The 15,755-nt window shown below is 51.8% G+C and overlaps 1 protein-coding gene across 2 annotated transcripts in view; it reads left to right on the forward strand.

Annotated features, from left to right (window-relative positions):
- The first annotated feature begins 418 nt into the window (after positions 1-418).
- Positions 419-15,755, forward strand: part of Tgfbi (transforming growth factor beta induced) — a 29,939-nt gene continuing 14,602 nt past the window's right edge. For both annotated transcript variants that reach the window (XM_038335291.2, XM_038335292.2), the window contains exons 1-3: positions 419-614; positions 5,173-5,271; positions 14,009-14,073. In XM_038335291.2, coding sequence (XP_038191219.1) covers positions 481-614; positions 5,173-5,271; positions 14,009-14,073 — 298 coding nt within the window. In that variant the 5' untranslated portion in view covers positions 419-480. The remainder of the gene's footprint in view (positions 615-5,172; positions 5,272-14,008; positions 14,074-15,755) is intronic.

Consider the following 15,755-nt stretch of genomic DNA (forward strand, 5'->3'; position numbering starts at 1 on the left):
AAGCCAGGTGAGGGATTCCTGATTGCCAAGGTGTGAGCCCCGCCCTTCCCCACTTTTCTGTTTTCTGTCAACAGGAAGATTTGCTCCTCATCTACAGCAGATCAGCATGGGTGGTGCATCAGGATCCCAGAGGCCAGTCTGACAGGCCAAAGCTTGTGGGTGCCCGCTCACACCCTCTGGCTTCCTGCAGCCTAGGCTCCAGGCACGAACACCTGAAGAGAGAGTGAAACTTGAGGGTGCCTTCCTTTGGACCCGCACTTTGTGCGCAGTGGGAGGAGGGTGTGTGAGCCGGCTGGGCGGTGCAGGAGGGCTGCGGGTGCTTAGAAGTGGCTTGGCCTGGGAGGCGCCGGCCGCCCTTCCCCGCCCTCGGCCGCTCCCACCCTCTCGCTACTAAACCCAAGGCGCGCTGCCTGGCCGCTCTCACTTCGCCAGCGCCTCCCGCGCCTGCTTTCGTCGTGGGTCCGCGCGTGTTCCTGCTCCATGGCGCTCCTCGTGCAGCTGCTGACCCTGGCTCTGGCACTGGCTCTGGGCCCTACCGCGACCCTGGCGGGCCCTGCCAAGTCGCCTTACCAGATGGTGCTGCAGCACAGCCGACTCCGGGGTCGCCAACATGGGTAAGCCCCAGCGGTTCCTTGGTGGGCGGTGCAAGGACAGGTCGCTGAACTGCCAGTGCACTCTGCTGGGGACATCATCGTAGCCGACCTGAGTAGCAGGGGACAAAGCCCGACGGAAAACAGCCAGTGCACCAAGAGATTAGCCCTGCGTGGAGAGAGGAACTGTGGGATGATGAGATGCGGGGGACCCAGTGGAATGCTTTGTGGTGAAAGGATTGGGGGTGCTGGCCAGTGGCCACAGACTCAGACCAAAGTGCATGAAACAGCCTAGGGGACTTTCAATCTCCTCTCCTAACTCTAGGTAGAAGGGGGCGTTGGCAGCTCTCAGCACAGAATTCCCATAACCCTGAGAAGGTGTTTACTGCAGAGGGGAAGCCCAGCCAGATCCCACTGTCCAGTAAATCCAGGTGTGAGACTGGTCACACCAGGTAGCAGGCCCCTAGGTGCTCACAGCTCCTGTGCACCTGGCATTGCTCTGCACCCAAACACGCATGCCCAAACAGTGCTCTCTGGCCACCAGACCAGTGTGAAGAGCAGGAACGTTCACTTCATACTTGCTAGACACATAGGGTCCTGAGAGAGCCCCAGCCTGTCATGCAGGGTGCCCTGGAGCCAGCATCAGAATCTGTCTTGAAGCCATGGCCAGTTTTGTGAATGTGAGCCATTCGTGCGTCAGATACTCCTCTGGGGCACTGCAGATGTGTGGGCTTCAGGAGCTCTGGCGGAGGGTATGCCCTGATGAGGAGCCTGGCCCAGGCCCAGCTTGTGTAGTGCTTCTACATACAACCAGGCCATGGCTGCTTCGAACATAGCCCAGCTTTGCTGCACGTCCAGCCTACCTGGCTACACCAACATGGGTTATACTGAGGAAAACTATGTGGGAAGAGAGGAGAGGTCTGGATACCCCATACCCCAGCTCTCCAAGAGATTAGACAGATCTGTCCTCAGACTTAAAAAAAACACCCATGTGGCTAGTGAGGGTTGGCTTTGTAGGCTTAGACAAAATTGCAGGCCCCACACTGGGTATGCTCTGAACTTGGGCAAAGGCTGTTACTTTTAGGGAGCATTTACCCTTCTGCATGTGGATTTCTGGTCTTTTATAGACTCCCAGGTCTCAGCTTGGGGGAATCAAGCTGCTGGGTGTAGGACTGACCACTCTGCAGAGCAGAGCCCAGCCAGGTCATGCCATAGCCACACACCCTCCAGAAAGGAAGGAGGCAATCCAGAGGTCCTGAGTCATTTACTGCTTAGGCTGAATACATGGAAGGTTGGGAGGGCAGATCTGAAAAGTGCAGATTTGAAGTCTCAAAGCCAAACAATGACAACTGGAACGATCATCCCTGCCTGGGTCACCTTTGGTCCCACCACCTTTCTCGCACGCTGTATTCGGGTTCAAGGGTTCTGTTCCTCCTTCCTCTTAACCACCAAGAACAGCACACATGTGTGCATGCTACAGCATTGTCATCCAGAGTAGCAACGCCACAGCAACGTGCAGTCTCTAAAGATCTATCATAGATCTATCGCTGATGCCAGCCTCCTTCCCTTCAGAGACCAGGACACTAATAGGAAAACTCGAATTTTTAAAAACTGATGTGGATCAGGGAAGTGGCCCCACTAAGGCACTTGCTGCCAAGCCTGATGACCCACATGGAATGAGAGAACCAGCCTCTCAGGAGCTGTCTTCTGCCCTCCACACACTCATTGTGGCATGTGCCACCTACCCAAACAGAAAATGAGTAAATGATTTAGACCAACATCTCTGAGAACTTCTTGTGCTGAGTTGGAAGCCCTGTAGTAACCTGTGATAGGCTGAGTGATGGGGGGATGCCATGCGCTGAGCAGGGCAATGCATTCCCTTAAAGCTAGCTACTCCTGAGACTGGGGCAAGAGGTGGGCAATTTAGGGAGACCCTATCTAAGCATAAATATAAGGAAGAGCGCATCAGCACCCCTTCCGGAGGGAAATCTGGGTGCCCAGACACACAGGCCTTGGCAAATGGGCAGGCACTGTTGCATTTACTCTGATCTAACTGTCCCTGAAAAAACCACGGGACTGCCTGGCCTTGCACGCATGGGTGTGGTTCCCTGTGCAGATGGATAACCTTGTACCAGTTCCAGTCCTTTATTCAAAGTCAGAGCTGGAAGGGGGGGGGGATTTAAGGACGTGCAGGGTGTCCCACAAGGGAGGGAAAGGACCCCATACCTAACTCTGGGCAACAGTGCACAGTCACCTGTCACCCTGATGTGTTCACTTCCCCATGCCCCTGCCCCAGCACGGTGAGAGCCACTGCAAAGTTCTTATTTTACAGAGGGTGAAAACAGCCTCTGCATGCAAATACAGCCTTAGGATGCAAATACAGAAAGCTGGTAGGAGGGTAGGGGTTGCTGGGTGGTCTCTTGGCTCCCTGCTGTATCTGTGTTACCTTTGGAGCTGGCACACTAACGTAAAAGTGAAAGTGTAGCCACAGGTTTGAATGGCACCAGCAGAAACTGGATGGACGTTCTGGAAGTCCTTGGTTTTCAGGGTTGCTGGTCTTAGGGCAGAAGCCCAGAAATAGCCTGCTCGTTTTGATTACATTTCAGTATAGATTTCCTGTGGACACAGCTTACCCCCCACCCCCAGCTTCTGCTCCTGTGGCAGGGGCAGTGCAAACTCTCTCTGCCGAGGAGAGGAATGCTGGAGCCAAGTCCACAGAGACTCTCTGAGGAGTCGCCGGCCGCCCATGGAGAGCTGTGGGGAATTCATCCACAGTAATTATTTCCTGCTTAGCTGGACAGGAGAGCTGGGACTGTTCAGCAGTAAGGATGATTTGGGGCTGGAGCGTGGCTGGAGGAAGCTCTTCGGGGGTTATTCAAGGACTGTGAAACACGTGGATCACTGGGTGTAGAGTCTCTAAGCACCTGGGGAGACCCAGGAAGCTGGGCTGACCCAGCCTTTACCTGAGTCACCTATCAAGCTTGGCTTCTCACGGTCATCACTTCCCTAATGTCAAGCCCGCTGTGCTCACTTACTGCTGTCCTTTGAGCAACAACAACAAAAATGTAGTCTGCATATGGAGAAGAAACGAGGAGGAAAAAGAAAGGGTCAGAACGAACAACCACCCAATCACCCAATTGTGGACACTATCCAATGGTGAGGTGGTAGCCACAGATTCCCCCAAGTCCTATGCTTATCAAAGGAGTCTATGGATCACAGTTAGTTAGTTAGTTAGTTAGTTAGTTAGTTAGTTAGTTAGTTGAAGCAGAGTCCAGATTGTCCTCAAACTCACTGTGCTACCCAGGTTTGCCGTGAACTCAGAGTAATCCTCCTGCCTCCACATTGCATTTTTAAGGTGTTGAGAGTTGCTATTGAAGAAACTGCCCACATTTGGATGCACCTGATGCTGTGGGAACATGAAAATCTTGGGGACACTGTCAGTCTGTTTTCTCTGCTTTTCTGACTTGCACTTCAGTCAGATGGCTGCTGCCTGCTCAGAAAGAGGCTCACCTTTGTGACCACAGACGGCGGCTCCTTGCCCCACGAGCTCCAAAGAAGGAGCCACCACCACTGGACCTGAGCACCACTCTGGTTGCTCAGGAGAAAGAAATACACTCAAATAGCATTCTCCAGAATGCTGAAGGCTCCAGAAGGCTCCAGAAAAGCATTCTCAGCAGAAACCCGGCGGGGGGGGGGGGGTTGCTTCTGCTTTTTCATAGTTACTGAAGATCTTTTTAAAACTAAATTGTTATATAAACTGTTTCCACGAGCCTGCTCCCCACTGACTCTAACCAGGCCGAGAACTCTTGTCTTTGCCGCTCTTTTGAGGATAATTGGAAAGAGGGAACATTATGACATATCAGTCATGGGGTCTGTTTGGTACCTAGCACAAAATAAAGGCAACCCCTCAGGTTAGAGTCTGGAAAGGAGGCTGTTGCCTAGGAGCTTCCTGCGGGAAGTGGGGAGTGGCTCTGAGTACGGGCAATGAAGAGTTAAGTGAGAGAACTCACTGTCAGTCCTGGCAGCGGCTGGCCACGCACCCTGCTTTGCAGGGTGGATACTCCCAGTGTGTCGTCCCAGAAGCCAGGCAGCTGGTCTAGACATGCAGAGCCTGTCTGTTTATGGAGCTGGCTGAGAAGTGCTGAAAGCCATCCGCTCTTGACAACGGGACCTGTGACACACACTGGGATGCCAAGTCTGTGCCCAGGGCAGGTACAGAAAGAGGGAGTCTGGAACGTCCCAGCAATATCGCTTGGGTTTTGCTCATTTTCTCAATCTGTAACACGTAACCTCACTTTTTAAGGTGCTTCCACCTTAATTTAATAGTTGCCTGAGCCAGGGAAGGATGCTTAGTGTGTAAGACAGACTCGAAGCATTTTACTTGAGGAAAAGATTTTATGGAAAGGAAAGATGTATATAGACCATGCCAAAGTTTACCCCAGACCACCAAAATGGCCGTGTCTCCTCTCTTCAGACAGCTCTGCTAACCATAGGAGGTCCACGCGATGAGCTGGACCGCACAGGGACCTCAGTGTAGACTGACTTGCTGACCATCTCACCACACTGTCACTCTTGTTTCCAGCCCCAACGTATGTGCTGTGCAGAAGGTCATGGGCACCAACAAGAAATACTTCACCAACTGCAAGCAGTGGTACCAGAGGAAGATCTGCGGCAAGTCGACGTGAGTATCTGTAGCTGCCCAAACCACCGCCTGCCAAGGAGACCACAGTGTGCGTGTGTGTGTGTGTGTGTGTGTGTGAGAGAGAGAGAGAGAGAGAGAGAGAGAGAGAGAGAGAGAGAGAGAGAGAGAGCCAGCTGCCAAGGAGGCCACATTCTATGTGTAAGTATGTATATGTGTGTGCGTGAACCAGCCACCAACGAGGCCACCCTGTGTGTGTTATATGTGTGTGTGTGTGTGTGTGTGTGTGTGCATGTGTGGGTATGTGTTTGTGTGTTTGAGAGTCAGCCATCAAGGAGGCCACGCTGTGTGTGTATGTGTGTATGTGCATGTGTGTGGTGTGTGTTTCTCTCACTAAATGAATCGACTATTCAGAGGAGAAGCTGTGTGACTCTGGGAATGAAAAGTTGTCGGTGAACTTACCCCAAAGGTCAGCCAAGGTAAACACTTCTGAAAGTCTCCCTGTGTCTAGGAGTCACACTGGAAGCAGCGTCGCAGATTGAGGCTCAGGCTCTGACCCCAGCTCCGACCCTGGCTGTGCCACATACTTAGGGAGGGTTCATCTTTTGTACCCTCAGTTGCCTCGTGGGCAAAATGGACAGAGCAGAAGGACCTGCTGTTGAACGGAGGCTTGAGTTGAGCAATATACATAAGAGGAGGAATGAGGCACCTGGTACATCATAGCTACAAGTCCCAGAATATACAGATGTAAACCACACATGCAGAAGGCATGTTGTGGTCACAGTAGGCCTTGTGGGTGCCTCTGTTCCTGGAGGGAGGTGGCCTTTGCCTCACTGCCTGGCTGCCCGGTGGAAGCAGTTGAATGCATGTTCCAACAGAACTCTGGGAAACATAATTGGCTTTGGCGCTGACAGTCAACAGACCTCAGAGCTGGCTCTCTCTTCCAGAAGGGAAGATGTGCCATACCAAATCTCCTAAGAAACGTGTGGGGGCCTGACCTTCCTCTTTCAGACAAAATGGGAAGATTTCTCTGTACTTGCCCCAGTGTGAGAGATTTTAAGATGTGTTTCTTATGCTGTGGCTGTCAAGCAGCGATTGCCAGCTGAGAGAAGGAAAATGTTGTTCCTGTAATGTGTGCATGGAAATGAACACCACACTGTGTGGCTTGGATTATGTTAGGTCGGTCTTGGTCTCACAGACCAGAGCAGAAGCGAGGCTAAGCGAGGCTAGCAGCTCCCTGGGACCCTTTGTACAGCCCATGGCAGCAACTCCCACCTGTGGGCAGCCCGGTTTCTGAGCACTGTGTGAACTGGGACACACAGATGCTCAGCCCAAGTTGTGCTGCTTGTAACAAAAAGATTATGTAAATTCTGTGTGGAACATCCTTGCAGGACACCCAAGTTTTAAAAACCAACCCTTTCAGTACTGATAGATACGTACCTGATCTATTTAAACTTTTTTTTTTTGGTTTTTCGAGACAGAGTTTCCCTGTAGTTTCTAGAGCCAGTCCTGGAACTAGCTCTTGTAGACCAGGCTGGCCTCGAACTCAGAGATCCGCCTGCCTCTGCCTCCCGAGTGCTGGGATTAAAGGCGTGCGCCACCACCGCCCGGCTTCCTGATCTATTTAAACTTTAATTGCTTAATTAAACGTGAAGTCAGACCCCATGTCATTACTTCTCAGGAGACGGCCAATGTGCTGGTGCCAAGTTGCAGATCTTCATGTCATAGCCTCAGGGCCCTTGGGGCAAGCTGGCCACAGGGTGGCATTCACCATTCTGCATCTGATTGACCTGTGCTGTGGAACTTGACTGAGAGATTCATGGGAGCTTGATGACATTCCTTGAGAGTTTCCAGACACATGATGTTGACAGTGAGCTGTACTGATTTACTGACGCCTACCCATGTCTCTGTGGGCCAGGATGAGGCACAGGCCACAGGAGGGTGCTGACAGATTGTCCCTGAGAGTCCTCTCCTCTAACCTGATCTGGTTTTGAGAGCACAGTGAGGTAGCAGGACAGCCCTCTCGCCCCAGTGACTGCAGGAAGCCGTGGTGGTGGTGGAGGGCAGGGGCACCAGCTCCAGGAAGGGGAAGATCTACTTGGTTGTGGGTGGAAGAATGGTCTTTGTAGTGAGGTCAGTCAGAGCCCAAGGCCATCCAGGCTTTGACCTGGCTCACAAAACTGAGAGGAAAAAATTATTCACATCCAACTCCCAAATGTGGCTGCTGCTTTGGGAAACCTCAGGAAAGAGAAAGTGAGCAAAGAAAAACATGGGCCACTAAAAAACATTACAGTCCCCGTTGGAATATCACATGTGGTCTTGGCCTCAGGAGGTGGAGCTGATGTAGAAGGGACCCAAGGGACAAAGAGGGGAAGAGGGAGAGATGGGACTCATCTCTGTTGTCCTCCAGGACTAATAGCTTCAGAGGACACCGGCATACATAGGAGAGTGGTCTCCAAGGGAGCCGACCATCATATGGCCACAATTAAGTGCTAGGTGGTCGTGGGGGTGTACCAGCTGGAGTTGATGTCATCCGGAGACTGGGTACCTAGACATACTTAGTTGATCATGAATGGGGCTAGAAGAGTGGCTGTTGGAGCAGAGGAGTGTCTTAACAAGCCAGCATGGGCATTTTCTCAGTGAGATGTCAGTGGGGAGGCTGCAGCAGAAGTGTGTGTGGGATGAGAGGAAGCAGGACCTCAGGAGGCCTGAGACAGAAGGAAATTTTTGGTTCTGAAAACAGATATGACACAGAGGTAAAGGTCTGGCCTTGTGAGGTCACCAGAGACACGGACACAGGCATAGTGAATATGGAGCCCTTGTCTGTGCCTGTGAGGCTCTGGGTGCTGTCTTCCAGAGGGTAAGGGTGGCCCTGCCACACTCGGCGTGGTCCCTGCCACATCGGTGAAGCCTCTGGTCTTCAACAGTAATGGTCTGTATTTCCAAGGAGAGAAGAATCTGAGTCTTCAGTGCTGTGTCAATGACTCTGTCAGGCTGAACTACTGCAGGATGCAGTGAGCAGGGGACTTCTGTGTGGTGGCCTGAGCGAATTCTATTGCTCAGCAGTTCATCTCAGCCTTTGCCTCCGAGCTGTAGCCCCAGAGTGGCACAAGAGCCAATCAGACAAAGAGATTGTGGCTGACAGTAGCCCACTGTGTGATTTCAGGCCCTGGTTTGATTGGGAGTCATACAAGTTTTCTGTGTGTCTCTAGACCATAGAGAGAAGCCTGGCTGCTTCCCTGCAGGCCTCTTGTGTGAGGCCGGGGGATGGGGATCTGCTCAACAGACAGGTTGAGGCTGGCCTAGCTGGGGTATCACAGCCATGGGGGGCGCTACAGAATCCTAAATGTGGAACAAAGGGACAGTGTGTAAGCTAGTGGGCGGTGGTGTGTGTGAGAGGGGGGAAGCAGTCCACCCCAAAGCCTTCAAATTGCTCCCCTGGCAGCATGGTTCACAGATGAGAAGCCATTTCTGGAACTGACAGGACACTCTTGTATCTCCAGCAGCTCGAGCTGCTGTGCCTTTCAGCCACGTGACAGGGTTCCTTAGCTTTCACAGAAACCGGACATTTCCAGAAGCCATCCGGGATGTGGTGGCACTTTCCTGTTAGCTAGAAGGTCTACTTCTAGTAGATGTCATTCTGGCACAAAGACATCTGACAAAGCCCCCCTTTCCTCCCTCCCATGTGTCCCTTCACCTTGGCCCAAGAGGAAAAGAAGCGGTCGGAAGCAGTCAGCACTGTCCCCAGACCACGCCTGTGCATATTTCCTGTCCCCATCCATAACTTGCTCTAAGATAACAGAGACTGAGCACACCCCAAATACCCCATGACATGGTGCTTTCTAAAAGTTCTAGGTCTAGACTGTTCCGTGACTAGGAGTCTGCTTAGCTGGTGAGCAACTTTGTTCTGGCAAGAACTTTCACGAGCCCATGTACTGTGTGCGGCAATGATTCCCCAGAGATGCCCACATCCTAATCTGAAAGCTATAGACACTTTCCTTTCCATGGAAAAAGGGACTTCACAGACGTGACTTGGGTGTCAATCTGGGGTGAGTCTGGAACCATAGGACCTTGTAAAAGAGCAGCAGAAAGGTTGGAGTCAGAGAAAGGGGTGTGCTAAAATCCACAGCTAGTGTGATGCCGCCAAAGGCTGAGGAATCCAGCCACCTCCAGAAGCTGAAGGGCAGAGAGGGGACTATCCTGGTGGCTTCTAAAAGGAATATGGCCTTTGGTTTTAGGCCCATGAGGTCAATTTCTGACTCTAGCCTTCAGAATTGTAACACAATAGATTTGTAGTATTATAGGCCACAGAGTTTGGGGTAATTTGTCACGTCAAGCTATCGGAAACTAATTAACAGCCCTCGCTGCTGTGCTGATAGCTATCCTGGTGGGATTTGATCAGCTGTCTCATGCATGCCTTTACTTTAGATGAAGTTATGTTTGTTAGAGTATAACTGAGCTTCTGTTTTGTGATTTCTGTGAGGGTGCTTTATCTCCATCAGTTTGCTTTAGAAACTCCATGCTGAGTACTTAGAACACACCCCGCGTGGAGGTACTTCGTGTATGCTTGCCAGTTCAGTCCCTGTAGTCATTCTCAAGGCAGCTAGTGTGGGGAGAGAGGGAAAGAAAGAGAGAGAGAGAGAGAGAGAGAGAGAGAGAGAGAGAGAGACCGACCATTTGCAGATGGGAATACTGAGGCTCCAGAAGCCTACACATCCTACTGACAGCCATACACTGAGAAATGGGGAGGTCTGGCCCCTTTGTATCATCCCCAAGGAGAATCCAGCCTGACCGCTAGGGTCAGCAATGCCACAGGGAGCAGGCTAGAATCTAGGTAGACTGTCCTGAGTCTCGTTTTTACAGCCCCAGATCTGTAGCCGGGGTTCTAGAAACAAATCCTTTTGAAGTCAGAGACCTCGGGCCAGAGTCACTAGTCCCCCCCCCCCCCCCCCCCCCCCCCGCTCCCCTGCCTTCAAGTCTGGTGGTCACTATGGTGACTGATGGAGACTGAGAACCAGGACTTCTCCCCCAGACAGTGGCTGTGAGATCTGGGGGACAGTCAGCAGCCAACAGCCACCAAAATGTGCTGCTGTCCCTATGGAAAATTCCATAAGCCTGTGGTCTGAAGTCACTTCACATCTCCCTAGGCTCTGAAAGCCTCTGTTGGCCGAGGCCTTCACTGGGTCACAGTCGGTTAGGAAAAGCCCCGATTTAACACTAGGAACTTCAAGAATCAGCTTAGCCTCTATCCAAGGGATGGCTCATAGAAAATGAGCCACTTCCACGGGGCATGCCAATAGCTAGATGCTGTAACTGTGTGCTTGCTCCACGGTTCATCTCAGGCAGGGTGACACAGAAAGTATCCCCTATCCCAGGAGTCTATGCTGGGTCTCCACTCCTTACTCCACCTTCTCCCTCATGAGTGTAGCTAGTCTCCTGCCGCTTGTAGCTAGAACAGCAGCAAGACCCATGCTGTGCATTTGGGGGAGCAATTGTTTGGGGAGAAGGTAGTGAGACTTCTCCCCCAGTCAGTCTAAGTGACAGGCAGGGGACAAAGCACCCCACGCCTTGACCTTGTGTTGACATTATCTTCTTACATCCTTTCTTCGAATCGGGTACTGTCTCTCGTTTCCTTTTGCCCTAAAAAGCTAGAACAAGGTGACTAGTAACTCATTGCCCTAGCGTGTGCACTTAATCCGGTCTGAGGTTTTTATGTACCACTCTGTGTGTGGCCAAGCCAAAACCGGAAGTCTTTAATCAGAATCTAACTGATGAAACAAGATACAGAGACCAGTAGCCTGGTCCTTCCTGAACTGAGGACATTCAAGGAGAGGCATCCATAGTTTCTGTTCTTCTCTAGAGAGCAGGCTGAAGTTCTGTGTCTACAAAGTCTGCATCTTCTCCAGGGTGGGGGGGGGGGGTGCCTATGTAGAATGGAGCATGGCACAGGGAGGGTGGATAGCTCACTATGAGACCGCCAGCTCACAAAGTCCTGCTTAAGATTGTTCCAGTAATCTGCTTTCTCTGTGTGTAGTCTCCAGCTGTCCTCTGCGACCCGGGCCTGAGCCGGCTGGTTCTGAGAAGGGCTTATATGGTCTAGACAGCTAGGAGCATGGAACCTGCCAACAGCAGAGCCCTCCCGGCACATAAGGCTGATGTCCTCAAACTAGAGCCGGGTGTATAACTATACTCCCGGAGAGATACCTGGAATGGCTGCCAGTGAGCCCAGGAAGGAGGGGTCTCCGGAGCGAGAGCATTGGTGGAGTCTTCACAAAGAGCTGTGCTTGGTTACAGCCTATGCCTGGAGAAGGGCTCGCAGCCCTGGAAGTTCTGCTGTGAGGATGCCACAGTCCTCCACAGAAGTCACCCTGGTGTGAAAACAGGGTGCTCTCCAGCCCCTGTGAGAGTTAGGTGCAGTGAGCCCAGCAGAAAGGCTTGCCCATTCGCACTCAAATCTGGCTGCTTCCTCCAAATGCTTGCATGGCCGAGAGCAGTGGTCAAGGAGTTAGCCTCGATAAAATGGGAGAAAGCCCCATGTGTCTAGGCTCTCAAAGACCCTTTAGCCCATCCTGTCCTGTCCTTCCGAGACTGCTCTGCTTAAGTCTGTCCTGTCCTCACCAGCCCCCAACTTTCCACTTCTCCCCATGTCATTCTCTAACCCTCTTCTACACACATGTACACATACACTTTGGTGGGGGGGGTATTTTATCTTCACTGAAATCCTGGGGAGGCCACTCAAGCTGTTCAGTTGTCCTTTGGTTTGGAAGGGACTGGAACTCAGAAGCTAACATTTGGGGAACAAAGGGGCCCAGAGAAAACTCTGTGGATGGGACCGGTTTCCCAAATGCTTCTCTAATGCCGTAGGTTTCCACATCGTCACTTTGGGAAAGTGACTAAGTTGGGGGTGATGACTTTATCTGGTTGTATCTCCCCAACTCCAGTCACAGAACCCTGGTATTGTTTTTGCGTTTGTTGTGTGTGGGGTTGGGGGGTGGATGGCGTCCTGGTGCTATAGGCTCAAGGTTTGGGGAGCTCCCTGGATTTAGCCGGGAGAAGCTGGCAGATACTATTTTTCTTAGAGAGTCTTTGCCCCTTCCAAGTCCCTCCACTGACTGGGATGATCACCCTGAGGCTGAAGGGGCATCATAGAACAGCTGCTTGAACTGTACCCCACTCTGTGGATCAGAAAAGAGACCACAGAGAGAAGTGGGCTCCCCAGTTTACCCCACTAGTCACTGAGGGATCCTAGGGTGAGTCGCCTCGTCCAGGACGGCTTCTTCTACGCCTCTCTGCCTTGGCAAGTTCTTTAGCCACGGAGATGGCAGAGATGGCGCACGTTCAGAGGATAGCGTTGTGGGTTGATCATTGTCGGCCAGGCTGTGATCTCACCCCCTGTTTAAGGAAACAGTGGGAGGTGTGCAGGAGGGAGAGGGAGCAGGGCACATAGGAATGTATAGCTTGTCGCTCCTCACTCAAGGGGTCAAGCAGGGGCTGAGGGATGGGGGAGGGGGCAAGTCTAGCCAAGTGGCACCTGTAGCTCCCTGGCCGTCTGAGAACCTGACACATCCCCTGGGTAACAGAGGACCACGCTTCATCCTCACTTAACTGAGTCTTTCCTGAACCCATTCCAAATGAAGTCTCAGGAGCCAGCAGCCTCCTCAGCACACACCCCTCCCCCCAGCGCCACATTTCTTCCCGCCTGTCTGCCTCTTTTCTGATGATGTCATCCCCAAAGAAAAAGCCTAGCAAATCTCTTGTAGAAGAATGGAAGGGGAAACTGGATTGGTTGCATTTGCCTCCAGGCCTTGGGGGAGGGGCGGGAGTGGGGGGGGGGGATGCACACCTGTGGGCAGCCTTCAGCTCCTTGGCTGCAATGTTATTTGAGACTCTCTCAGCTTCGGGGCTCCCACAGACTATCAGGGTGGCTGAAGCGTGCTTTGTGAAGTCCAGACAGCAGCCGGCGCCCCACAATGGGCCCTTAGAAGAAGGAAAGCAGACAATCTTTAGTTTTCTGAATGACTGAGTTTAAAGTGCCCTGCATGTCTCCTGTTCATCTGAGTGCAGAGGAACTTGCCAGCTGCTGCCATTGGCTGCCTCCTGCAAAGGCCATGGGAAGGTTGATGATGAGGGCAGGTGAGGAGTAATTTGTAAATAATCATGAAGGTATTTTAAATTTGAAACCATAAACATGTCTTTAATAAGTTTTTAATGAAAATGAATAGTAAGGCAGGTGTCTTCACACAGAGGTGCTCTGATTGCATTTGAAATCTGGTTTGTAAAAGCTGAGCAGACACAGTGATTACCCATACCCTGCCTTTTGGGCTATTAAATCAAGTACTGGATGAGCAGGAAAGAGACAGAGACCAGAGCCCCTCCACCTCCCACACGTGTGTTTTACATATGTGCTGAGACCCAGAGAAGAGGTGGGACCATGGGGGGGCATTGGGGGTAAGCTCAGAGCTAGAACCAACACAGGAGTCCTCCCACCTCCTCCGCAGAACACCGTCTACCCAGAGTCCTGTGCATGGTTGTTGGAGGTCATTGCAGGGTGACTGATGGTTCTATCAGGGCTACTGCATGTGCCACCTTTGGCTGGTTTCCCGGTTGGTTGGCTGCTGGTGTTGGCGACCATCAGAAACAGGTTACAAGGCGTTGATGCTCCTAGTCGCTGATCAATACAGTCATGATCAGGAGGAAAGATGCTATGCTTGTTGCCCCTGGGAAAGCATCTGGGAGGAGGAGCGACACACTGAGGGATACTCTCCTGTCTCTATTTCAGAGTCATCAGCTATGAGTGCTGCCCAGGATATGAAAAGGTCCCAGGAGAGAAAGGCTGTCCAGCAGGTGAGTGAGCCAGGCCCTGCCTGTGGGTGGAAGGCATGGAAGAGTTACCCTGTGAAGGGCAGCACAGTCATAGCATGGTGGGGGCATGCGGTTGAGATGTCTCTCGCATGTGCTCCCTGGGCCATGAGGTGCAGAGGATGGAGGTGGAAACAGTACCTGTCCTGAGCTACTCCTGACCCTCAGCAAGCAGGTGGAGGAAAGGCCACTCCACTCTGCTCAGCCTCTTCTCTGTGGTTACAGGCTCTGGCCTTGTTGTTAGTGGCTTTCCATGGTTACAGGCTCTGACCTTGTCAGTGGCTCTCCGTGGTTACAGGCTCTGGCCTCGTTGTTAGTGGCTCTCTGTGGTTACAGGCTCTGACCTTGTCAGTGGCTCTCCGTGGTTACAGGTTCTGGCCTCGTTGTTAGTGGCTCTCCGTGGTTACAGGCTCTGGCCTCGTTGTCAGTGGCTCTCTGTGGTTACAGGCTCTGGCCTCGTTGTTAGTGGCTCTCCGTGGTTACAGGCTCTGACCTTGTCAGTGGCTCTCTGTGGTTACAGGCTCTTACCTTGTCAGTGGCTCTCCATGGTTACAGGCTCTGGCCTCGTTGTTAGTGGCTCTCCATGGTTACAGGCTCTGGCCTCGTTGTTAGTGGATCTCCGTGGTTACAGGCTCTGACCTTGTCAGTGGCTCTCCATGGTTACAGGTTCTGGCCTTGTTGTTAGTGGTTCTCCGTGGTTACAGGCTCTGACCTTGTCAGTGGCTCTCTGTGGTTACAGGCTCTGGCCTCGTTGTTAGTGGATCTCCGTGGTTACAGGCTCTGACCTTGTCAGTGGCTCTCCGTGGTTACAGGTTCTGGCCTTGTTGTTAATGGCTCTCCGTGGTTACAGGCTCTGACCTTGTCGTCAGTGGTTCTCCATGGTTACAGGTTCTGGCAAAGATGGCAAGATACCTGTGAATTTTACCAGAACCTTCACTGGCACACAGCAACTATGCAGGGCTGGGTTTTGTTTTAGCTTTGAAATCCAAGATAGTTTAAGATTAAGATAGGAACAGGAACTTAAGAGAAAGAGATTTGATTTAGTGGCAAGTTCATGATGCTATAGTTAGTATGGCCAGGGCCATGGCCTTGCTAACCAAAGGAGAAGGGCAGTTGAAGAAATAAAAAGGGATAAGGATGTTGACCTATAGGGGGGACTTAACTTTGGGGTGATCATTTCTGATGATTTGAATATGAACTTTAGTCTGTGTATGTGCACACATCTGTTATCCCAGCTGTCAGGAAACTGAGGCAGGAGGATCACCATGAGCTGAAGGCCACATAGTGAATCTGTCATAGAAAGCAAATAGACATTCCAGTTGCTGTCTCAGGGGACCCTTTTCAACTGCAGACATTTCCTGAAAAACACACGAGAGTCTTGGCAGATAGATTTACAGTTCTTTTGCTCTAGCAATGCTGTTAGGGAACACGTGGCAATAGCTGGGGAGATCTGCAAGGCCGGTGTGGAGTTTCCCGCCTGTTTCTACCCGCTTTATCTGAACACATAGAAACAGAAGCTCTGTTCGGCTGTGCTTAAAACACTTGGGAGCTGCCCATCAGGCTGGTCCACACAGGGCAGCATTTGACCTACTAGGTGGTTCTGTGAAGCATGTAATTTTAAGCGTCTCCATCCATAGACATCTGAGCTTTTCCCCACCCTTCCCCCT

The sequence above is a fragment of the Arvicola amphibius genome, chromosome 6, assembly GCF_903992535.2.
Source record: "Arvicola amphibius chromosome 6, mArvAmp1.2, whole genome shotgun sequence".
Classification (NCBI taxonomy): Eukaryota; Metazoa; Chordata; class Mammalia; order Rodentia; family Cricetidae; genus Arvicola; species Arvicola amphibius.